Source organism: Dermacentor silvarum, chromosome 8 (assembly GCF_013339745.2).
Source record: "Dermacentor silvarum isolate Dsil-2018 chromosome 8, BIME_Dsil_1.4, whole genome shotgun sequence".
Lineage (NCBI taxonomy): Eukaryota > Metazoa > Arthropoda > Arachnida > Ixodida > Ixodidae > Dermacentor > Dermacentor silvarum.
In genome coordinates, this window is record NC_051161.1 from 126,366,012 (window position 1) to 126,389,967 (window position 23,956).

General features: G+C 48.5%; 2 protein-coding genes across 3 annotated transcripts in view; both read left to right on the plus strand.

The window, feature by feature from the left end:
- The window catches only part of LOC119462823 (juvenile hormone acid O-methyltransferase-like), a 76,880-nt gene that overhangs the window by 29,518 nt on the left and 23,406 nt on the right, over positions 1-23,956 (plus strand). The window lies entirely within an intron of this gene.
- Positions 9,479-23,956, plus strand: part of LOC119461674 (juvenile hormone acid O-methyltransferase-like) — a 37,494-nt gene continuing 23,016 nt past the window's right edge. Inside the window, exon 1 of one of the 2 annotated variants that reach the window (XM_049671871.1) lies at positions 9,479-10,064. In XM_049671871.1, the coding sequence (XP_049527828.1) occupies positions 9,525-10,064 (540 nt within the window). In that variant the 5' untranslated portion in view covers positions 9,479-9,524. The remainder of the gene's footprint in view (positions 10,065-23,956) is intronic. The other variant, XM_049671872.1, reaches the window with a different exon arrangement.

A 23,956-nucleotide genomic window follows, 5' to 3' on the forward strand; every position in this document is an offset into this window, starting at 1 on the left:
TACAGAGCGAATAATAGAGGTGACAAGGGACAACCTTGCCTTACTGATGCCCTGAGGTAGATAGATTCATATAGACAAACATTAACTATTAGCCTTGTTGTGCCATTAGCATAGCACATGGAGATGCCTTTAAAAAGAAGAGATCCAATGTTTATGTGCTCTAAAACACTAAACAAGAAGCAGTGATTAACTTTATCAAATGCTTTTGCCAAATCAACCTGAACTATTGCAACCTGACCCGCACTTTCTGTCACACACTCTAGCACAGACCGTGCAACGTGGATATTCGTCTGAATTGATCTTTATCTAATGCAACATCTTTGATGGTCTCCCACCAATGATCGAATTACTTCTTGAAGGCGACTAGCTAATATCTTAGCAAATATTTTATAATCCACGTTGCAAAGTGATATGGGCGATATCCCTCAACTTTCTGAAATTTTGTTACATCACTGCTTTTTGGGATAAGTACTGTGTGCCCTCGATAGAGCGTGGTAGATAGGTATCCACTCCTGTACGCTTCTTCATACAGTTTAAGCAGAAAGGGAGCCAATATAGAGCAGAAACACTCATAAAATTCCGCACTCAAGCCATCAGGCCCAGGAGTTCTGTCTTTATTTAGCGAAGCACTAGTTGTTTCCACTTCCTTGATACTTATGTCTCTATCAACGTCATCGTATGCTTCTTGACTGAGCTGTGGCAGCAACGAAATAGTTTTCCTTTACAGCTTCACTCTTAATTACTTTATGAGACTGAAAGATATTCTCGTAATGATCCGCGAACGCTTTCATTATTGTATCCTGGTCATTAACAATCGCTCCGGTATACTCTATCTCGAGAACTTGCTTCGACAGAGCATGCCGACGCTCATCACCAAGCGAACGACTACAAGGCTGTTGCTCCAAATACCGACGAGTCCGCGCTCGAACTAGTGCACCTCTGTATCTCTCAGTGTCCATTGTCTGCATTTGTGCCTTAACGTTGTCAATGTCCTCAATGTACTTGCCAGGATGCAGGCATTCAAGTTCGTGTAGCTTATCTAGCAACTTGCACAACTCTTTATATTTTCCTTTTTTCTCAAAAGACAATATGGAAGCTTCTTCAATAGCTATCATTTTAACTTGTTGCTTGAATATCTCCCATTGCGCGAAGACAGATAAAGAACTACGACTTGAAACGTCAATAAGAATTTCCGGGACGCGCTTGAGAAAAGGCTTATGTAAGAGTAACTGATTGTTAATTTTCTATAAATCCCAGTTCATTCGCGAACTTTGACACTGCCGGGTGCCAAAACAGACCGACACCAAACAATGATCACTGAAGAACACAGGGTGCACACTGTAGCCGTATAGTCTAGGGAGGATAGGTAAAGATACATAAATCCGATCAAGCCTTGCATGAGATGTACCTTGAAAATGTGTGTACCGAAAAGGGACATTTTCATGATCCCCTACATCAACAAGCTGGTAGTCACATGTCATGGCATTCAAAACGTCAGCGCTGGTATCATGGCGTTGCCTTGTAGACGACCGATCCTGACCACTACACACATAATTAAAGTCACCTAAGACAACTAATACACGGTCATTGCGTAAGTGCTGGGTCAATGAGAGAAAGTAGTCCTCCCGGTCGCGTGCCTTACGTGGCGCATACACGCAAAGAAACCTCCAAACATGACTATCCATATTGACATCACACCATACAAGGCGCCCTTCCCTATCAGTGCACAGTCCCAACACGTTGCATTGCCGCGTTTTTCTCACAAATATCATACATCCTCCAGAGACACCAATCGCGTGGCTGACACATACTTCATACTCCGAAAGAAATGGAGCTACAGCAGCCGCTGCGTCGTCATCGCATTCAATTTTTCTTCCTGAATTGCAATAACATCTAACGCTCGGCTACGCAACAAGTGTAATAACTGACCCTGCCGTCGCTTACTACGTAAGCCACGGACATTCAGTGTTCCAAACGTTAAATGAAGGGCGCCCGGCATGATTCCACTACTGAGGCGCAGCACCTACACGTGCGCTGCTACCTTTGTTCTGCCTGTTCCATCCCTTTGAGGAGTCGCAGCTGCAGCAACTTCTTGAACTGCAGCCGCATCTGCACTCACAGGGGCTCCATGAAGGGGTTTCTTCGCATTAGCAGCCGGGACCTTTGGCTCTTTTCCAGAGCACTCCAAATCATCTGCCGGCGCTGGACGCTTCTTGGATGTCTCAGTCATTTCAGTATCCTCGACAGGATGAAGCTGGTCCCGAAATGGTGGCGATTCGGCCCACGTTGCACAAGGGTCCTTTTCACGGTTAGTCACTGTTTGTTCTTCAGTAACCTTCGCTGTAGCTGTGTCCGCAGCTGTCGATATTTGCACTTCCTCAGCCCAGTGGTTTTCAGGAGGCACTTCGCCGGAGGCATCTACGACCTCACTTACATCCATGAGGTGGTTAACGATGGTGTCATCATCCAGCGGTTTACTGCCACGAAGCTTGTCAGCATACGTGCCAATGCATGCCTCTGCGTTATGACCACAACGGTGGCACTTCGCGCAGCGTGGTGTTTTGCACTGTCTTCTTATGTGCCCTACTCTGTTGCATCGAAGGCACAAGGGAGGTCGTCCGGGAATCAAAAGTAAGCATTGATGTCCGAAGATCGTCAGAAGATGAGGGAGGGAACTGGTAGAGAGGCCTTCTTTGAGCGTGAATTCTACATCACAATTCGTCATCTGCCAACTCTCCATGCCTTCGCAACGCCACATTTCTCTGGTTATGGATTGCACCATGCTATGTGGTTCCAATGCTTCAACAATACGCTTCTGTTCTAGGTGAGGAGGAAGCCACAGAAGCTTCATTTTGATGTTCCGCCTTTCTGGGTCGATCACAAGGCACTTCGGTCCTTTGACTAGTAGCTCACCTTTATCGACGAGCTTCTGCTTGGAAAGGCTGTTCGCACAGGTGACGAGCCACAGATGGCTCCTCTGATACTGGCCTGCTCCGAGAATGTCCTTGGTATCGAGCGCCGAGAGCAGGGCATCACGAAAATCCGGGGCGCGGTACGGCCGACCAGCGAAGGTCCACGTGTAGGAACACTGAGTTGAGAACGGTGTTTCCCGATGGCAAACGAGGAAGAACGATCTTGTAATTACCGGTAACGGTAGACGTTGCAAGAGATCCTCGGCCTAGGGCCGATGCGCTGTTTCCAGCAGAGCACATTTTGAACACGGCCGTTCGAAGCGGCTTCTTCTTGCTTCCAAACCGTGCATTCATACAAACCAAATGATTGCGTTCGAGCGTCGTCGTCGCCAAAAGGTCGCGCCATCCTCCTCGCCTTCCTTTTTTTTCTCGCGTGTGCAATCATCTGCGGAAAGCAATATACGCACTCCGGTCAAGCGACGTAGTGCCCGACTTTGACACTCCCGCGTTATTTTGTGCATGGGCATGCTTCTATTTTAAATATATCTATCTCTCTTTAACTTCTCCGCCTTTCGTATCTCATTTATCTCTCTTGCCTGGCAGTTTTTTTTAAATCTTCTGGATCATTTAGTTATGGCCCCGCCTCAAGGTCTCATTCATCACCTCTCTGCAACTTTCGCCCTCCTCGGCGATGTCGGTTCGTGTTCGTCCAAAATTCTGCAAGCCTGATGTGGCATTCTTTAAAAAAATATTTCTCAGTATATCCTTTTGCTCTTTACGTCGCTGTTCATTTGCATGTTTTCTTTCTAGCTTATATAAGCTGCGTCATTATCATCATCATCACCGAATCACTCGTCGAAATATTTCAAATTCCTTCGAAACACCATTACGTTATATAACTTTGTGGGAAGATGTGACGCGTTTGGTTGCCCACATTTATTATATGCCCCCTCACAGACGTTGTTGCTCTTGCCGCCGTTCTTTCTTGCGCTCAGCTCGCACGTGCGGAGCAGCCGAGGGGCAACATCGTCGTCGTCGTCGAGACGCTGACACAGACGCTGACGGCTCGCCATAACTTCTCTAGGTCAACACAATTTTCTTGTCAATGTTTGGTTCAGCACATTTTTTTTTACAATTTTTGTAACTGCATCACTCCGAACTGTTCGGGCAGAGGCCTCGTCAGGCACAAACTGCGTTTAGCTTCTGTCCCGGCATCAGGCTTTATGTGCGGTCTGCTGCGAAAACTGAAAAAGCTCCGTCGCATGCCCCCGCGCGAGGGACACGTGTAAATGCAGAGCATAGTGGGGTTCCGTGGTGTTGGTGTTGTTGGTGTGGTGGTGATGGTGGTGGTCTGGGTTGAGAGAGAAGAGGGAATCGTAAGTAAGTAACGTAAAGTTGTTATTATTTTATTGACATCACTGCGATTCTTATTATTATTTGAAGGTCTTGCTTCCATCGCTTATCAACTGCGACCGCCGACGAACGCGAGAGCGCAGGAGTTGACGAGTGGAGCACGCGCCAACCCGCTTTATATTCCTAGGGCGCGCGTTAGAGGGAGAGGGGGTGGAGAGAGGGCGCGCTATCACGCCAGCACCTGCTGTTGCTACGGCGCTTGCAGCGCCGGAGCGCGACTAGGGTGCCTCGATGCCCAGCGCCGCCGTTCAGGGTGGAGACAACCCCGCTGGCGCCGCCATATTGAATCACACGAGCTCAGACTCAGCTACGCTTGCGTTCAAAAATAGTGTTACTCGCGGCGCACTTCTAAGTGCTTTGCCTTGATGAGGATTTTTTTATCGGTATCGCATCTGCACATCTTTATAACCAATAGCCGTGAACTCGTCGAAGGTCCAAGACGTAAATGTATGGCGCCGGCAACATGCCCCAAGTTGCCTAATTCAATCACATTTAATATGCCGTGTGTATGTTTGAAATACGCACTATCTTTTTTGCGCTTCGATGCTTGGTATATAAGGTTTGCGACCCCCTGTGTGTGGGAGTTTTTCTTTTTCGCTGTTGTATTTTGGTTTACACGTCACGCCTCCTTTACCGTAGCCAGCCACCCGCGCACGGCGGTTAGTTTCCCTTGCGTTGCGCGTGCTCTTCGCGTTCGTTGCAATTATTTGACAATATCTACGCGCAATTTTGCTTTTTTGCCCACAAAACTGTGTGCTGACAGGATTAAGCTGGTGTAAAAATAACTGCGATGTGAAAATAAGGTTTAGTTAGTGCTGTAGAGAAAAATGCAACGTAACTTGTCTGTGTCAATCTTGCGTAGTACCCACAAGAAACCAAACGATGCACAAAATGCATTTACTTAGTAATGTCTAGTACAGTCAATCACGAAAGAGATATGTACATGAAAAATTATATGTACTGTGTGGCGCCTGACGGTTATGTTGAAAGACGAGATAAAAAAAATTCGCAAGGTAGGCTCGACACACACAATTCGGAATAGGGAGAGTTCTTTTTATTGCGATAGCAATTATATGGACACTTCAACAGGATTTCTGCCGTCGCCGTCGCCGTGAGGTTCCGTATAGATAAAATCTACGCCGCGCGCCGTATGCCCCAGCGGAAGCGTGCGGGGACGCGCGCTATCACCGAGAGCGAACGCACTCAATCTCCCACGCGCAAGCAAGGAAGCGGAAAGCCAGCGCCGGAGGGAACAGGGGGGGGGGGGGGGTGCACTTCACTGCCAACAACCGTGCTCGTCGCTCGTCCGCACAGTCTCTTATCTCTCCCACGCGCAAGCAAGGAAGCGGGAAGCCAGCGCCGGAGGGAGCGGGGGGGGGGGGGGGCGAACTTCTACTCTGCCAACAACCGCGCTCGTCGCTCGACCGCACCGTCTCTTATCTCCACACGGCTCTGACCTTTATGCACTGTGCATTCGCCGCTCAGTTTCTGTTGAAGCGATAGACCGCACGTACCTTCGCCCGCTGCAGCGTATGGGCTTGCTGCCAGCGTTTTGACAGTCGTTGTCTGCAGTCATTCAGTGTGATCTATTCATGTTTGTTTGTGCGCGCTCACACCACGCTTGTTCATTGAGTTAGCAATAGTCGGGCCACATTTTCCAACGCACGCTACACATGTAATGCTGCCCGGATCGGCAGTGCAGCGCTACAGGTGTGTCCCTTCGCACGCGCTGCCCACGGGAAGCGCTTCTCATCAACACCACCGTTTCACACGCGCCTTCTCGTGGTCATCGAGTCTCTCTTCATGTCGGTATACTTACGCCGCAGCACACCTGCTTAGTTAATCAGCTCATGTTTACTACAATTTATATTGCTACCAAAGCCGCTCACCTTACTTCGTATGACATTGCTGTGTTGCTATCGCATTCATTGCTTCGCCCTTAGGGCGAAACTGTGACATTTTTGTAGCGTTAGCTACACTGGCCTAGCCAAACCCGTTTCGCGCGGCACATCAAGAGCCGTGCTGCGCATGCGCAAGGATCAGTGATGTCACACGGCTTGCGCACCGGAGCCACCGGAGCCGGCACCTCTCGCGCACTCCGCCGCCGGTCTGCGCATTCCAGAGGAGTGACGTCGTAGCCGTGGTAGACGCACTGGCGCCGGCGCTCGCTCGCTGTGCAGTCGCCGTCTGACACTGCGCTGGAGCCGCTGCGCTTCTGACTGGCGTTTGCCAGTGTGGTATAGCCATGGAGAAGGAGAGCGCAAATGCTGCTCAACAGCGCAGAAGAACGGAGAAGCTTGACTCATCGGATCCCGAAGTAGTTGCCTGGCAATTAGCGGTTGAGCGTAGGAGACAACCAGGAAAGCTAAGAATAATCAGCTGAACCTTTGCTAACCGTACGTATATCCTGGCATAGCCGAGCTAAGCCACTGCAACTTTTTTAATTTATTCATTACATGGGGGGGTTCAAGTGAGTACATCAACCTTATTACACACAATATAAATCGAAAATAAGAATACAAACAAGAAAACGCAACCGCGGATAATATTAATCAAGATATCCAGCCAGAATACATCAGCTACCATCGAATACGTCGCATCAGCCAAACACATCGATGGCGAGTAGAGAACATTTTATAAATAACCATTAGAACACTGATAACCACATTAAACAAATAAACAACACTGCATACATATCGCGTACAAAAACCGTAAATGAAACTAAGGCAGTCAAATACAGATTAGCAATGTTTTTCACTTCGAAAATATAGTCCATGATGATGTAGGGCTGTTGATATTAACAGACGGCGCCCATCCTGTCGATTTCCCTCGTACTGGTCCTCTTCAAAGTGTTTCTAAGTACAAGTAAAACAACAAAGTGATTATTGATATGAAAAGTTACCTTGTAAATACAGAAAACGCATTACAGTGCTTAAAAATAAATTTTCGCAGAAGTAATGCTGTATTACCTCGCTTCACACGTTTCGAAGAAATGCACAGGCTACAATTAACAGACACCATGCCAGAAAGGGCCGAAACATTTTGGTCCCATGATGCCCCTTAACTCTACTACACCTGGGCATACCGTGCACAGGCATTTAAAGACCGTCACAGTACCCACTACGATAGGGAATGAGCACGAATGACCATCGGCTTACGAGCACCATGCTACAAATATATTCGTCTAAAAAGTCAGCTATATAACGTAACAACATGAGATCCGCAAGATATCTGCTGAGAATAGAGAAAATCACAATGCTTCGCTTGCCACGTACACAACAGCTGCTCTCCCCAGAAGAAGCACTGCGTTCTTTAGTCCCAAATAACCAGTAGCGAAAAAAGAAACTCACGGAGAAAAAAAAAAAAAAAAAAAAACGAGAGACACATGATGTGTGCTTCCCGTGAAAAAGTAAACTAGGTGGTTTACATGACGATTTGTAGCTAATGTAAGGCTATTTCGCGGCGAAGCATTTTCGTCAGTCCTTAAAATAAGGGTACTATACTCGCATAGACTGCGCCGATCAAAACGGCAAAAGCCTATGCGACGCGCGCTCGCAAACCATAGGCTACTCTGACAGCATCGGTGCAGTGCTTAGTTCGTGAGCCAACGTAGGTACGTGAGCGAGGATCAGAGAATACTTTCTTATTTAAATGAAAAACATGGTGCGAAAGTCTAAACTTTCTTGACACTTACCTCGCAAATGTAGGAGCTATCCGTTGCCTTCCAGTGATACCGCTTCACTTGGGCTTCCCATCTCTTCCTTCGCTCTGGGTCCCGGGGGAAGCGTAAACAACGAAGCCCTTTACGCGTCGATCCGGTGCACTTGGGAACACAACAGCCCGTCATGTCGACTCGATGCACTTGACAAGCTTGTCATTCATGCGGCTGAACACTGTCCAGCAAGTAGAAGCGTCAGCGAAGCATCCGCGCGCACTGTGTCTCGAACTAAGCACCGGCACCAAGCACTCGCAACCGCTCGCTGTGATTCTAGATGGCGTCGCAGCGAGAAAGCGGCGGCGCGGGGGCGGTCAAAGGATGGCACCACCCTGAACGGCGGCGCTGGCATCGAGGCACCCTTAGGGTGCCTCGATTCAGCTTGATGCAGCAGCCACGAAGATACTGCGGGCACGCAGTACTTTCACCACCTTGGAGCAGTGACATGGCTTGCAAGGATGCAAACGTATGGGCGCGGTCGCATTGTAAAGGCTTAGCTTAAAAACGCCTCATTACATCTTGTCATGACTCATTGACTAGGGCACTCTGCTGCCAAGGACAAGCTCGCGGTTTTGATTCCAGGACCCACCGGCCGGCTTACTGCGGAGGAGGAATGCAAATTCGCTCGTGTAGCGCGCTTTTGGAGCACATTAAATAACTACGTGTGGTCAAATTTGACCGGGAGCTCTACAGTACGTCGCCACTTCATATTGTCCCGTTTTACTATTGGAAGTTAAACGCCAATCAGGCAGTATTGCAAGATAGCGCGCAGGCTTTGCACAAAAATAATCTACACATAGAACGGCGCCGTCATTGATTGCCTATTGAATATAAGAATCAACTCTTTCCAATACCAAAGCTGGCGCTACGAGGAAAGGTGGACGTTATGAGCCATAAGCACTTCACTCTTGCAGTTCCCGATTTGATTATTCGAATCGAGCATTTATTCCTCATATTGTTCACAGTATAGAGGTTGCAGTGAAGGAGTCTATGTACATAGCGATAACGCAGACGCGAGTTTATTGTAAGACTGCCTTGTAAAATATTTGTTTACAAAAAGGAAACAGAAAACAAAATGAAGGCGATGCCAACTATTGCACGCGACTGTCTCCACGCATGGGCTATTTGTCGCAGTTATTTAGGCCTAACAGTCAGAGTCTAAAAAAGAAAAAAAAAAGACACCCTGTTGGTATTTTATTGAATCAGCGAAGCTGTCATATATATCCACCACACTGAAGGTCCCTTTTTTTTAGCCACGGAGGACTCTTCTTATCACTGTCCATTTCAGATAAGACATGGGGCTTACGTACTTTTCTCTTTTTTTTTACCATCTGTTCAGGCACTGCGAGTTCTGCGGAAAAGTTGTTTACACTTGAACGGACTGCCTGACACATCTTATCTGACAGTGACTCATCCGAGGCGGCAAAAAGCCCTGGTACAATCACAGACAGCTAGAATTCCGGCTCTGTTAGGCGAGGCTCGCAATGCGTCCGCCGTCCGCTGTGAAAACCGGCTCTCAGTGCATTTTGGATGTGGAAGGCTACAATGGCTTTGAACACCACACGGCAAAGGAAGATCTCGACGCCTTGAGGAGAATACGGTTCCATGGAAAGCCACGTGACTGCCATCGATACTTGGACATTGGGTGCGGGCCGGGGACCTTCACGAAAGACTACCTCGTTTCCTCATCCTTGCCCTGCAAGACGATCCTGGCCATCGACAAATCGCCTTCGATGATCGACTTCGCGAAGAGAAACTCCGTGCACGACAACGTAGAGTATCGTGTGTTCGACTTCGGCGGCAGTGACGTCGCGGAGCTGCTGAATGCGTACGGCCACTTTGATCGCATCTATTCGCTCCTGTGCTTCCATTACGTCAAAGATCAGCCCAAAGCCTACAGGGATATTGCGCAGCTGCTGACACCGAATGGCGGAGAGTGCCTTGTGACGTCAGGGGTTGCCTGTGAGCCAGTGGATGCTTGGCTCCACCTACACCTAATGGAACGCTGGCGAGATGTGATTCCCGTGAGTATCGGACAACTTCGTACGGGCGCCGTTTCAGAATCGATGTTTTACTCGCGCACGTGGTGTTTCCCAATTTAAATGGCGCTTACGTTATGGTGCATATTGTATTTTAGCTAAAATAAAGTGTGCTCGTTCCCGCGCAAATATGCTTGATTGACATGCCCAACTAACGAAAATATGTGTGGTTGTTGACAGTGATGAGTGTTCGTGCACTCGAACGCTCATCAAGCCGAAGTATCCGCCCATCGTACTATTAAAGACTCCGTCCATACTAAGAGAGAGAGTAAGAAAGAAGTGAAGGCAGGGAGGTTAAGTAGGCGGGCGTCCGGATCGCTAGCTTGTACGTGGGAGAAATGATGAGATATTAAACAAAAAAGAAGGCGAAACAGAGAGATTGTTCACTCGCACAATGGCAGACAGTGCTTAAAGTCAGGGGGGGCCCGGGAGGGGGGGGGGGGGAGCTTCTGCAGGTCAACTGTAGCACTGCGGCACCCATTAGACAAGCGCTGGAGGCGATTATAATACCAGTAGTCCTTTCTGCGGGGTTATTGTAATCCTCCAATTTTTCGATGAATTGTTTACTCGTGATTAATTGGTTCATGGTGAATGAGCAAGAACAGGAAAGCAGGTTTTGTCACACTGCTCCTGGTATCTTTCCTATATGCTTCTATTCTTTGACCTGTTTCACTACCCGATCATGCGATTCAACGCCTAACATATATGTATATATGTATAATAAGCGTGTGTCCGCGCGCTATACTGGTCGCCCGCCTATTAGGCCCCCCCCCCCCCCCCTCCATTGAAGCTAGACTTTAAGCCCTGCTGGCAGACACAGGGTGCCTATAAGCGGCTTTTTTGAGGTGCGTTGATTTTATAAATGACAGCATGCCTAGCCTTCTGGGTTTACGATGGATGGGGCTGAGCAAGCACCCAGGACCATTGCCTCTGTAAGGGAATTCATTGATACTATTGGTCCTTGAAATGAATGCCCACAAATTCAAAGTACTCATTGCTGAAGCTAGCCGAAATTTTTCGTTATATACATGTATTTCTTACCTTAAATACGGTGTGCCCTTCTCGTAGTAAGGAAACAATACAGCGTGTAAGACCACATATTTAGACCACAAATGTAAGATGCATGTTGTTGCCATTCCTTGAACTGATCAGCAGCTATAAGAATTTCTTTTTAAATATGCTATGTGATATACGAATGGCGCTGTAACTAAGTACACTCGAATGCGATGAAAGAAGGATTTGCTTTCTGACCGATACCAGCAGAAAAAGAATGTAGAAAATTTATTCAAGCAAAGGTCAACATTTATTTTTTTTTCGCACAGAAATGCGCCCAGGCAATGCTCAAGCGTTGGCTATATGTAGCCGTTAAAGTAAAGTCAAACATTTTCTGTGAGTAATGTACCAAGAGAACCAACTACGTACATTACGATGGTGAAAGAATGGGTACAAACGTTCACTTTGCCACTGCGTTCTAGCCAATGCGCATTCAGTTTACGTTGCCCAGCAAACGTTGCGTGCCATAGTCAGGTGCTACCCATCATAAGCGTTTAAGCCTTCGAAAAAAAAGAACACACAACCAGAATGTGATTACGCTACTTGAACACTATTTACCGTCGACCGAATCGCGAATCTACGGCTTTAGCAGAAATCGGATCAACGCAACCGAAGCAAAGCGTATACGCAGTGTCGTTGTGCAACTCTGGGATTTCGTATTCAGCCTACACTTCTTGCTAACGTCTCGATTGCTTAGCTGATGTCGGCAGCCATGTATACATCAGTCATGATTGCATAGCTTGATCACGAAGTTGCGCATTACTCGCATTCCTCTAGAAGTAACAATATGGCATCCTCACTGTAAAAAGGGACGCGATGCACTGTTTCGATTATGGAGATCAATTGCCTCCTTGGCTACAGACTGTCAACCGCATCGGAGGCTTCCAGCTTGTAAAACATTACGCCACTCGTGTACAATCAGCGAGACCCAACGAACCCTAGACATAAAACGTAGCCTGCACGCTCCAAATTTTGACGTCGCGCATGACGGTGAACAGTACGCAACCCGTTGAAAAGCTTGCTTAGGAAAACAAGATTATCTAAGGGATCGGCTTCGCCGTCTGACGTGGGGTCACGGCTCGGAGCGCGCATGATGAACTAGAGGTATTGTGAAGGGCAGAAAGAACCAGGGGTACTACGCCAACGAAAGCATAGATTTAATAGGAAAAAAAAAAAACGTTTCGGCCTCCGCACGGAGCCCTTGCTGACACTATAAAATGAAAGGATCTTTATTGTTAATTTATTTTCATTTATTTATTCAATACTGCCAGCGGCTTTGGGCAGCCAAGGCACGGGTGGTAAAGGAAGATATACGATAACAAATACAAGGGTAACAGAACATCGTCGGAACATAGAAGCAACACAGGCGCCGAGGGTGTTAGCATTACAAAAGCGAACAAAAAAGGACCCTAAGTCACCGTACGTAACGGGAAAAACGGAATCTTCTGAAAATAATAAAAAGACCCCCCCCCCCCTTCTTTTTATTGTGATAGCAATGATATGTATACTCCAGGCTGATTTCAGCCGTCGCCGTCGCCGTGAGGTTCCGTATAGTCCAAGGGCGCTAAAATCGTCGCAGCGTGCCGTATGCTGTATGTGCGAGTGAAGGCCCGAGGTACGCGCACTTTCACGGAGAGCGAACGCACGGCGGAGAGCAAACGACGTCTCCGTCGCGCGAAAGACCTTGGGTGGATAGAAGCGAGAGAGAGAGGGGGGGGGGGCGTCGTTGTGCTCCGTAACCAACTGCGCATTAGTGACCCGGTGCAAGGGAATCTGGCGATTCAATCTCACGCGCGAAAGCAGGAAAGTGGAAAGGCAGCGTGGAGGGAGGGGGTGCGACTTCTACTCTACCAACAACTGCGTACTTGTACTTTGCGCGGCTGCGAGCGGTCGCGCGTACCGTATCTTGAATGAGATCTGCACACAGCTCCTACCTTTTTATGTTCAGTGCCTTTTGCCGCTCAGTTTCCGTTGAAGCGATAGACTGCACGAACCTTTGCGCGCTTGCGCACGCCAGCATTTTGACAGTGGTTGTCTGCGGTCATCGTGTGTGATCTATTCATGTTTACTTGTGCGCGCTGACACTATGCTTGTTAATTCACTTAAGCCGCGTACACACAAGCGCCAAACGCACGCAGCGCGCCGCGCAAGCAGCCGCGCAGCAGGTTTTTCTTGCCGCGGGAGGTATCGCTCCTGTACTGGATTTTTGCGGTTTGCCGCGTGCCGCGGATGAAGGAGACCAATGAGAGCGACCGCTTCCGTGACGTACGCGCGGGAAGCTGCTTTCATGCTGGACCCGCCCGACCGCTCGTTTCGTACTCGCGTCCGGTGTCAGCCGGAAACTCGTTACCCACTATCGTCTGCACGCATCACGGATAGTTCGAGAAGGAGAGAGGAGTCTATCCTGTCACGTGACGGCCGCAGCGGCCCGCCGCCGGTTGGTGTGGCCGCCCTGCCGCAGCTGCGCTTTGCCGCCGGCGGCGCACCGCGCGCGTTTTTCCGCTAGTGTTTACGCGCCTTCAGTAAGCGAATGTGTCCAAGTTTATGCAGCCGATAAAACAACTATATGCTTGCTCCGTATAGCTCTCTACTAATTAGCCATCGCAATTGATGCTTCGCCTTTCGGGCGAAACTGCGACGTTTTTCTTTCCTTCTGTTAATTTGCACATTTTCTTTATTTCGTATCAAACGATGGGCAAGGAACCTTACTAAGCAATATTACACACGGCTGATAAAATGAATGCGAGAGACGTCATTTGTGTCACCTCGCGTGGCAGTGAATTCCATTCCGATATCGTCCCCGCAGGGGCGTCTGCGTCAGCAGGCGTTTGGTGAGTTGCGCCACCACGTATCCGAGCACATGAGGGTTGGAGCCTCCCGCATGTAGCATGCGCGGCTTTGCCGTGTCTGGGGAAAGGGGGATCCTGGGGTTTGAGCCGATGCGGGGTGTTCGGACCTTTAAGGCCCCCCGGCGGAGGCAACACACCTCTTCGGCCTCTGCTTCACATAGACGGCACCTCCAGACTGACCCACCTGGAGGAAATCGGCAGTCGCCTTTTCCTGTCCCCCTCTTCAATCTTTTGTCTTTCTCTCTCACTTTTCCATCGGTCCTGTCTTCTAGTCACTTCTTCTCGAATCCGAATTTCTGGGCGGCAAGGGTTAACCTGGTGTAGCTATTCAACCTTGGGTATTTTATATTAGGTTATAGCGGCGATGCATGGCTGGCGTCTGCAAGCATTCCAACCTTGTAGCGTCCCCTTGTTGGGCTCGGTGGTGGGTGGCTACCATCGCCGCCGAATTTGGCAATTTTATATGGCAAATGCTTTTCCCCCACTTCCTGATCGCTCCCTGAAAATTGGGCGCACCGATGACACTTTCAACTTTTTCATGAAACCCAAATAAATATTTCCCAAGTACCATGTCATTTATAGCCAACACGAAACGAAGACAGCCCGTACTATATCTCCATTTGTCGTAGCAAAATGCCTGACAGAAGCAATCGGCCCAGGTTACAAGGTAACTAAGATGGGAAGTGGAGACCTTCTTCTGGAAGTGCGTGATAAGCCCCAGTATAACAAATTGTCTAAACTTGTTGCATTTGGTGACATCCCCGTCTCAGTGGGCCCTCACAGGTCAATGAACACTGTACGTGGTGTCATCTCTGATGACGACCTTCTAGAACTCAGCGAAAGCGAGCTGTTGGATGGATGGCAAGACCAAAACGTAGTAAAGGTTCAAAGAATTAAGTTAAGGCGTGACGACAAGGAAATTCCCACAAAGCATGTAATTATTACGTTTGGAACAAGTGACCTTCCAGATTCAATCGAGACCGGATATTGTAAGCTCCGTGTACGACCGTACATACCCAATCCGCGCCGATGCTTCAAGTGTCAGCGTTTTGGGCATGGGTCTCAGAGCTGCCGAGGGCGCGCTACTTGTGCAAAATGTGCTTGTAAAGAACACGCCTCAGATAACTGCACTTCCACAACCCATTGTGCCAACTGTGATGGAGACCACCCCGCCTATTCGCGATCGTGCCCGTCATGGAAAAAAGAAAAAGAAATAATACAACTTAAAGTCAAGCTAAACATTTCCTTTCCAGAGGCGCGCAAGCGTTTTTCGGCCCACAACCAGTCCAGTCCTTCCTACACCGATGTGGCGCGCCGGGGGGCAGCGTCACATCCTGCGGCGGCCGCCTGAGTCACACAGAGTGTGACGGCGGTTACGCCATCAGCCCCCCTGGCAGGAGCAGCCAGTGCTGTTCCGCCCCCTACAACGCAGGGCCAGCAGTCCTCCGGGCCTGCCGGTCCCAGGGCCACTGCTCGTGCAGACCGGCCCCAAAAACCCCTAGTGTACCCGCGGAGCGGGCAGCAGCCAGCGCCTCTGACGAGGCAATCGATGCAAGCATCACTACTCCGGCGTCCCAGGCGCCGAAGGAACGGCGTAGCTCCATGGAGCGCGTCGGGAGAAAAGAAAAATCCCGTATTACGGGGCCTGGAAAGGTCTCGTGAGCTACCTTATTTCTCTTGACACACACCACAAAACACCTCCAATATGGCTACACAGATAATACATTGGAATGTAAGAGGTTTATTACACAATTTTGATGACATGAAGGAACTCTTACATAAGCTAAATCCAAAGGTGCTGTGTGTTCAGGAGACGCACCTCAATCCTTCACACACTAACCTTATCCGACAATATGCCATTTACCGCAGAGACCGCAACGATGCCCTCACCTCATCTGGTGGTGTGGCTATAATAGTGGATAAGGGTGTCGCCTGCCAGCATTTACAGCTGCAAACGCCCCTTGAGGCAGTTGCAATCAGAGCCGTGCTGTTTAATAAGTTAGTCACAATTAGTTCTCTATATATCCCTCCCAGCTATGAACTTTCCAAAACAGAATTCCAAAGCTTTATCACAGAACTTCCCGAACCTTACATCGTAGTAGGCGATTTAAATGCACATAACACACTCTGGGAGATTCTCGTTGTGATTCAAGAGGGCGCTTAATTGAAAGCTTTCTTTTCTCTACAGATGCGTGCTTGTTAAATGAAAAAGAGCCAACATTCTACAGTGTGGCACACAAAACATACTCATCTATAGATTTAAGTATTGTATCAAGTACACTTGTGCCATACCTAGAGTGGAACGTCATCAAAAATCCATACGGGAGTGACCATTTTCCAATCATCTTAAAATTAACAAAAGGCGATGAGCGTGCTCCACATCTGTCCCGTTGGAATGTTGACGGTGCCGACTGGAAACGATACAGAGAGCTGACTTATATGACCTGGGATGACAACTGCACTTTTCCTATCGATGATGCAGTGTCATATTTGACGACCTTTATAACTGATGCTGCGTCACTCTGTATCCCTCAAACGAACGGATCGCCTTCTAAACGCCGTATTCCCTGGTGGAATGAGGAGTGTAAGGAAGCTCGCAAAAATCAAAATAAGGCTTGGAGTCACCTTCGTGACTTTCCAACTGCCGAGAACCTAATCAACTTTAAGAAAATAAAGTCGGAAGGTAGAAGAAAGCGCTGCCGTGCTAAAAGGGAAGGTTGGCAGAGATTTATCTCCAGCATTAATTCATATACAGATGAAAGGAAAGCCTGGAACAGGGTAAATAAAATAAAGGGCCGCGAAACTCATCCTCTACCATTAGTAAATACACAAGGAGACACACTTATTGACCAAGCTGATTCTCTAGGCGCACATTTTGAAAAGATTTTTAGTTCATCCCACTATTCAGATACATTTTTGAGATACCGGAAACAAGCGGAGCGACTACCTCTGGATCGTAAAGGAAATATAAATGAACCCTACAACCGCCCATTTAATTTGGCGGAATTTCAGGCTGCACTACATTGTTGCAACAAGTCCACTCCAGGAACTGACAGAGTCCTGTACGAGATGATCAAACACCTAAACCCCGAAACCCACAAAACACTATTATCGCTCTTTAAATCAGCGTTCTCTGCCGGCTACATTCCGTCCGCCTGAAAAGAAGCAATCGTCATTCCTATTCTCAAAGAAGGCAAGCACCCTTCCTCGGCCAGTAGCTATAGGCCTATAGCTCTGACAGGTTGTATATGCAAATTGTTTGAGAAAATGATTAACCGGAGCCTCATCCATTTTCTTGAAAGCAACAAAATACTCTGCCCTACAATGCGGTTTCAGGGAAGGTAGATCCACAACAGATCACCTTGTCCGCATCGAGACAAATATCCGCGATGCCTTTGTGCACAAACAGTTTTTCTTATCAGTATTTTTAGACTTGGAGAAGGCATACGACACAACCTGGCGTTTTGGAATTCTCCGTGACCTGTCTGGACTGGGAGTCCGAGCCAACTTATGAAATGTGATTCGGAGCTACCTCTCTGATCGCACGTTCCGTGTCAGAGCTGGCAACGTCCTGTCTCGACAATTCACGCAGGAAGCTGGTGTACCATGTCATACCACGTACAATGTTTTATTCTGTATATGTGGATGACGTACAAATAGGTTTTAAATCATGTAGTATTTCTATCTGCGAGCGACAAGTACAGCTTGGGCTAAACAAATTATCTAAGTGGGCTGACGAGAATGGATTTAAACTAAACCCCCTAAAAAGCACGTGTGTTCTCTTCTCGAACAAACGAGGTGTATTATCTGACCCCACTATTTATCTTAATCGACAACAGCTACCTGTGAGCCATGAACATAAATTTTTGGGCCTCATTTTAGACTCTAGATTAACATTTATCCCCCACCTGAAATATTTGAAAGCGAAGTGCCTGAAGACAATGAATCTACTGAAGATCGTGTCCTGGACATCTTGGGGAACTGACAGGAGGTGCCTCTTAAGCTTGTACAAAAGTCTCATACGGTCGCGCCTTGATTACGCAGCCATATTCTATAACTCTGCTACGCCTAGTGCTTTGAAGATGCTAGATTCCGTTCACCACTTGGGTATCCGTCTTGCTACAGCTGCCTTCAGGACTAGTCCTGTTGAAAGCCTATACGTTGAGTCCAATGAGTGGTCTCTGGATCTCCAAAAGACATATTTAAGTCTCTCCTATGCCCTGAAAGTTAAATCAGACATCCAGCATCCATGTCATTCTACCATTCGCGACATGTCCACTGTCAGGCTGTTCCGTAACCGCCCAGCCAACCGGCCCCCTCTGTCTCTGCGGTTGGAAGCACTGTCAGAAAAAACAGAGGTCCCTCTTCTAGAGGTTGTACTAATGGTCCCTACTTTGCTTCCACCGCCTTGGAATGGCAGACTATTCAGTGTGACATCTCTTTCATAGAAATATCCAAACAAGCACCGGAGGCACATATACATTCCCATTTTCTTGAACTCCAGGAGAAGTACTCCTGCGCAGAATACTACACAGATGCTTCGAAGTCCACTGCTGGCGTTTCTTACGCAGCTCTCTGAGACTCATTTTCTACATCTTGGGCACTAAATCCACACACATCTATTTTTACAGCAGAAGCATACGCTATAGTATCGGCTGCTAAACACATAAGGCTCACAAATCTCTCTAGGGCCATTGTGTTCACTGATTCATTAAGTGTAGTCAAAGCCCTAAGTAGTCTACGGAAACACAAGAACTCGGTTTTTAATGAACTGTACAGTTTATTGTGCTCTGCATATCTGTGCAACCAAATGATTGTTGTATGCTGGGTAGCTGGCCACAAAGGTATAAAAGGCAATGAAGCTGCTGACAAAAATGCTACGTCAGTAACCTTTAGTGATAGCAGACGCAAATATCCCCATCCCTGTCACAGACCTAAAGTATTTTCTACGCCGTATGCTAAGGAAGCATTGGCTAGGAGAGTGGGATGCCCTGGTACTAAATAAGCTACACATGATAAAACCAAAACTAGGGTACTGAATAACTGGGAAAACGGCACGATATAAGGTAGTAGTTGTTTGTCGATTAACAATAGGACACACTTACAGTACTCACTCTTACCTCTTGACTGGGAATGATCCTCCGATTTGTAGTAAGTGCGGCAATATTCTGACAGTTGTCCATGTTCTTATTCAGTGCCCTGCAATAGAAGCAGAGAGGAAAAGGTATTTCCCTTCTGCATATCGCGAAAACATACCTCTTCACCCATCATAATGTTACGGGAAGGTAGAAGCGTACTGGTATTTACAGATGGGTTTTAATGGCTGCGCAGAGAAGCGAAAACCCAGAATCTTCTTTGTCGTCTCCCAGGGCACCAACCATGTCCTCTTCTTTCCACCTTACGCACTGTGACATTACCCCCGTCAGAAGAAGCACCTTACTGGTGCGACTCACTGGTTCCAGAAAGGAACGGTTTGAGGCGGCTGACTGTGGACGACATCAGATAGAGGTGAAGGCACGGTAGCATCCAGTGGAGACACTTCATATGTGACAGGCGTCACCTGGCGGAGGATGCGATAAGGGCCGTAGTATTGCGATAGGAGTTTCTCCGAAAGACCGACACGTCGAGATGGAGACCAAACTAGCACAAGAGCACCTGGTTCGCATTCGACATCGCGGTGGCGCTGATCGTAACGGCACTTCTGACGTGTCTGTGAAGCAGAGAGACGAAGACGGGCAATCTGGCGTGCCTGGGTCGCTGTGGTTATGACATCACGAGCGTACTCCGTCGGCGAGTCGAGTGTGGTCGAAAGTAGAGTCTCGAAAGGCAAGGTCGGTTCACGGCCATATAGAAGGTAGAAGGGCGAATAACCAGCTGTGTCGTGGCGCGAGGAATTTCACGCAAACGTGACAAATGGTAAAGCAGTGTCCCAGTCACGATGATCGGAGGAAGCATACATCGCGAGCTTGTCCGTTATTGTCCGGTTCAGGCGTTGAGTAATACCGTTAGTTTGAGGATGGTAGGCTGTAGTAAGCTTGTGTTTAGTAGCACAGGATCGAAGTAAGTCGTCGATGACTTTGGAAAGAAAGTATCGCCCGCGATCGGTGAGAAGTTGACGAGGTGCGCCGTGGTGTAAGATAACGTCGTGAAGCAAGAAGTCAGCGACGTCTGTAGCGCAACTGGTGGGAAGGGCTCTTGTAATGGCATAGCGGGTGGTATAGTCTGTAGCGACGGCAATCCACTTATTTCCGTCGTTTGATATAGGGAATGGTCCGAGATCAACGCCAACGCGAAAAAAAAAGGGTCGGTCGGTATATCCAGAGGCTGCAGCAGACCAGCGGGATGTACAGCTGGTCGCTTTCGGCGTTGACACGACTCACACGCGGCGACATAGCGACGGACGGAGCGGTTGAGACGGGGCCATAAAAATCGTCGCCGAATTCGGTCATAGGTCCGAGAGACGCCAAGGTGTCCAGCAGTGGGAACGTCGTGCAGTTGCTGGAGTACCGTCTGCTGAAGATGAGACGGAATGACGATTAGCAGCTCGGGCCCGTCTGGGTGCATGTTGCGGCGATACAGGGTGTCATTTTGTAGTACGAATATGTGAAGGGATGGGTCAGACGGGTCAGAGAGCAGGCGTTCGATAAGCTGCCGTAACGATTCATCGCGTCGCTGTTCAGCCCCCATGTCTTTCAAGGCGGAAAGCGAGAGAACGCAGATCGGTGCGGCATCCACTAAATCGTTCGGTGCATAGACGGGGTGACGAGATCAGGCAGTCGGCGTCCTGATGTAAACGACCCGACTTGTAGACTACAGTGTATGTGTATTCCTGAAGGCGTAGGGCTCAGCGACCGAGGCGTCCGGTGGGATCCTTGAGGGAAGAAAGCCAAGAAAAGGCGTGGTGATCGGTTATAACCGTAAGTGGTCGACCATATATGTAAGGTCGGAACTTGCCCACAGCCCAAATGAGGGCGAGACAGTCCCGCTCAGTAATCGAATAATTGCGCTCAGACGGGGAGAGGAGGCGGCTGGCGTAGGCGATAACGCGGTTGTGCCCACGTTGGCGTTGGGCTAAAATTGCGCCGATGCCGTATCCACTGGCGTCAGTGCAAATTTCTGTCGGAGCAGAGGCGTCAAAATAGGCGAGAACAGGAGGTGTGGTGAGTAGCGTGATGAGGCGCGAGAAAGAAGTCGCTTGTTCAGAGCCCCAGCAGAAAGGAACGTCTTTCTTGAGGAGGTCAGTCAGGGGACAAGCAACATGCGCGAAATTTTGCACAAACCGGCGGAATATACGCACTATGATACGCACTGTGACGCACTGTGACAATATTTTCTTAGTTATGAACCGCTTTTTAACCTGAAAACAGTTTTAGAATTCCTAAATGAAGTAAACACCCTGAAAATCATTTGGCCAGGTAATTTTAGCATGTGATTAACTGCCCTTGTATTCAAGGGCTCTCTTCAAGCCCTAGTATCACTGTTAGATGTCTTACATCATACGTTTTTAACGAAGCCTATTTGCCATAGCCCACATCACTAACTAGTTAGTGTCATTATTTTACCACCTACATGTTTTACGCCATTTACAGCGACAGTTTTTAGGCCCTTCTACAGCCATGTCACATCTACCATCAAGAATTTATTGTCCACGCCATCCACAATTAATCGATAGCGTTACCATTTGTCATGGCGCTCTTTGGCCATACCTGGACCCTTGCGCCATAAAACACCACACATCATCATTCCGATATCGTTCGTGGATAGAAAGGGTAGGGATAGGCGTTGGTTCTTGTTTGGGGCATTAATAATCTTTTCTCATGTTTGCCTCCTGTCGGTCGGGTGGTATTAAATTGCATATACGAATGGAAGTCTAGTTTTTTTTTTTTTTCGGCCGGTGACGATACTGACGAGATCGGTGAAGTTTACGGCGCGATTCAAGTAAGGGCAGTCCGGATTGCGTGTGCAAGCATTGTAGCTAAATCCGAGCACCTTGTTTTGCACCTTTTCTATGCGACTAGTATCCTTCTTTTTCTGCGGGTCCCACGCGGCTTCGGTATATTCAAGTAGCGGTCGTATGGTACTTGTGTAGGCGACTTACCAGTGAAAAGGGCCCCCGTGTGGGAGCCGAAGCGTCCTGTTCTTTTAAGTCTATACTTTCGTCGGCGTAGTACCCCGAGTTTTCTGTATACCCTTGACAATGTTTCTTGCCTACCAGACGGGGTTCCGTCAAACCTCAAACTTCTTTAAGAGGTACGTATTGTACCCACCGGCCTGGAAACTGCATTCGTATTAATATTGAGACTTTTGAGAAGGCGCGAAAAGAAGCGTTAGGGCACGTTCACACCGGAAAATCCGGCGTCTACAGCGAACGGAATTCTCCTGCCGCCGGAATTCGCGCCGTTCACACTGCTTGCCCACCGCACCGCCGGAACGCGATACAGCGCCATCTGTGGTGTAAAGCGCTAACCTCCAAACAAGCGCGGGATATACCGGATGCGCCCTCAGCCTCGAAACTGCGCACTTATCTCCGCTCGCGTAGAGTTCGCATGGTTTTATTTTGCGCCTCATCGCTGCAAGCAACGACAATGAACCCTGAGCAAGAAGAGGCAGTACTGATAGGCTTGTTGGCAAGCACCTTTCTGGCGATGCATGACGCGCAGAAGCATTCGCAGAAGAGATGACGCCAGCGGCGGTGGTGGGTTCGTCCTGCTTTGCAAGAGCGCGAAAAGCTTGGTCACGCCACCAAAATACTACATCTTCTGCGAGATCGCGACATGGAGTACTACCGAGAGTAAGTTGAGATGTATTGTTATTCGTGACAAAACAAGTTTCGGACCAATGCGATCAGCATTTCCGACATCGCGACAGACTTCGACGACTGCGACAACGCGCGCGCGTCCGACTCGGCCGCCATCTTCGAAATTCTTACTCGCGCTCCGATTGGCCCGCGGTGAAGGAATCCGGCGGCAGCTGCCGCAAAAATCGGTCCGAGACCAATAGGCGCGGAAGGGGCTATTCCGGCGGATCTCGCCGCCGCCGAACTGGGTTCCGCACCGCTCCAGACGCCGAATGTCTCAGTGTGAACGCGCCCTTAGTCGGGAAAAATTAATTGCTGAGTCGGCTACAGCGACTGTAAAAGTATGTTTCCCGGGTGGTGAGTGCTATAAAATTCGCATTGACACAGCACTCCCAGCATGCTGATCCTAGCAATGATATCGCGCTTGTTTCCTTTTATCTTTACACCTGTGTGGCGCAGAGCCGACGACAGCCAAGAGGTCTTAGATAACGCAGGGCATTTGCGCTCTCAGCAACGATATCAATTGCGGACAGTAAGCAAACGAGCATGCGCTGCAACTGAGGACTCTGCGCCCCCACACGCTTTCTTTCGCTTTCTCTACAACAAACTTTTCTCCAGGCTTATATTCTCCTACTCAACAGCCCCCCCCCCCCCTCCAAAAATAATAGTAACAAGGGAGCCAGCGCGTATATATCCGTAATTTTGATTTAACCTCAATATACCCAGAAAAATACCGAAAGTGGGAACATTCCACTTCTATGGAAAGGTAATCACACAGGTTTCTTATCTTCAAGTATGCCGCCTAGATGATTGTGAGTTGATGCTGACACTGCTTGGCGTCAAACGCAGAAAGGCCGCGTCCAGTCCTGGGTATCACGTGGTTTCAGCTAACACGCAATGGAACCTCTTGGTTTTCACTATTGTTCTCGCTCATTGGATATCGAAAGTGGCAACTTTGGCAGCCTTGGTACCATGAGGTAGCATATGACGAAGAAGAAGTAGTTTATTGATGTGAAAAAGTAGAGAGGTCGGCCGGAATATGGAGCATCTGGCCTGCTACTCTACGTAAGGGAAGGGGAGGAGGGGAAGAAAGAGGGTCACAATGGGGGATGATAATGGGAGGAACTAGGTGAAAGGACACATTGCACAGATGATTATCACTTTACGGACGCATATGA